We start from the raw sequence: 1,348 nt of genomic DNA, 5'->3' as shown, positions 1-1,348 counted from the left end.
CTGGAAGGTCAGCTAAGAGTCAGATCCAATGCAACAGGTAATGAAGTTAGCTTGTTTGGTTTGGATTTTGTCTATTCTAAAAATGAAAAGAAGATCCTATTAATTGCCAGAATAGAAAAACAAGACACAAATGACAGTGGTTTTAGATTTTTCAAGAGCAATACTGTAGTCTAAAAGATTATTGGGAAATGAACGTTCAAAAGTTTTGAAAAATTTATTTTCAACCTAGAACTCTATTCTTAATCAAATTATCTATCAACTATTGGCTAAGTATTTTAAAATTGCAAGGTAAAAAAAGAAATTTAAAAAGTACTTTCTGTGCAACCTTTCATAGGAAACTACTAAAATTTTTGTTTCAAAAATATGAGGTGGCTCTTTCCCTTCAGCGCGGTGAGTGAGCTTCGCTATCAGCCACAAAGATCCCGGTGTTGCCATGGGCCGCCGCCCAGCCCGGTGTTACCGGTATTGTAAAAACAAGCCCTATCCAAAATCCCGCTTCTGCAGAGGTGTCCCTGATGCCAAGATCCGCATCTTTGACTTGGGTCGGAAGAAGGCAAAAGTGGATGAGTTCCCACTCTGTGGCCACATGGTGTCGGATGAATATGAGCAACTCTCTTCAGAAGCCCTGGAGGCAGCCCGTATTTGTGCCAACAAGTACATGGTAAAAAGTTGTGGCAAAGATGGTTTTCACATCAGAGTGCGGCTGCATCCTTTCCATGTCATTCGCATCAACAAGATGTTGTCCTGTGCTGGGGCTGACAGGCTCCAGACAGGTATGCGAGGTGCCTTTGGAAAACCCCAGGGTACAGTGGCCAGGGTCCGTATTGGCCAGGTCATTATGTCCATCTGTACCAAGCTTCAGAACAAGGAGCATGTGATTGAGGCCCTCCGCAGAGCCAAGTTCAAGTTCCCTGGGCGCCAGAAGATCCATATCTCCAAGAAGTGGGGCTTTACGAAGTTTAATGCGGATGAGTTTGAAAACATGGTGGCTCAAAAGCGCCTCATTCCAGATGGTTGTGGAGTGAAATACATTCCCAATCGTGGCCCCTTGGACAAGTGGCGGGCCCTGCATTCTTGAAGACCTTGGTTATCACTGCCCTGTCTTAGCCTGTGCGCCAATAAATTGAACTTCTGGCTCTCAAAAAAAAAAAAAAAAAAAAAAAAAATATGAGGTGGATCCGAGAATGGGGGAAAAAAGCCAACATTTCACAGAATCTACTACACAGGATCTTTAACACAGATTAAAGAGAATTTTAAGAATAGTTGAGATTAGGGTTATCACTGGATCCTAATGATAGTTGGAAAAAAGATGGAAGCCATCAATGATTTAATCTCACTTGGATACACA

At 42.5% G+C, this 1,348-nt stretch overlaps 1 protein-coding gene across 2 annotated transcripts; it reads left to right on the top strand.

Annotated features, from left to right (window-relative positions):
* The first annotated feature begins 416 nt into the window (after window positions 1-416).
* On the top strand, window positions 417-1,126 carry LOC102850383 (60S ribosomal protein L10-like). 2 transcript variants are annotated; one of them, XM_006881988.1, is made up of 2 exons: window positions 434-542; window positions 624-1,078. In XM_006881988.1, the coding sequence occupies exons 1-2, from the start codon at window positions 434-436 to the stop codon at window positions 1,076-1,078; spliced, it is 564 nt and encodes a 187-aa protein (XP_006882050.1). The 2 variants fall into 2 exon arrangements, with proteins under 2 accessions (XP_006882049.1, XP_006882050.1); XM_006881987.1 differs by having other exon boundaries at window positions 417-1,126.
* The last annotated feature ends 222 nt before the right edge of the window (window positions 1,127-1,348 follow it).

The sequence above is a fragment of the Elephantulus edwardii genome, unplaced genomic scaffold, assembly GCF_000299155.1.
Source record: "Elephantulus edwardii isolate Elephantulus edwardi_28Jun2011 unplaced genomic scaffold, EleEdw1.0 scaffold00017, whole genome shotgun sequence".
Classification (NCBI taxonomy): domain Eukaryota; kingdom Metazoa; phylum Chordata; class Mammalia; order Macroscelidea; family Macroscelididae; genus Elephantulus; species Elephantulus edwardii.
The sequence above is the reverse complement of the archived record's forward strand: the minus strand, read 5'-3'. Positions and strand labels throughout refer to the sequence as shown.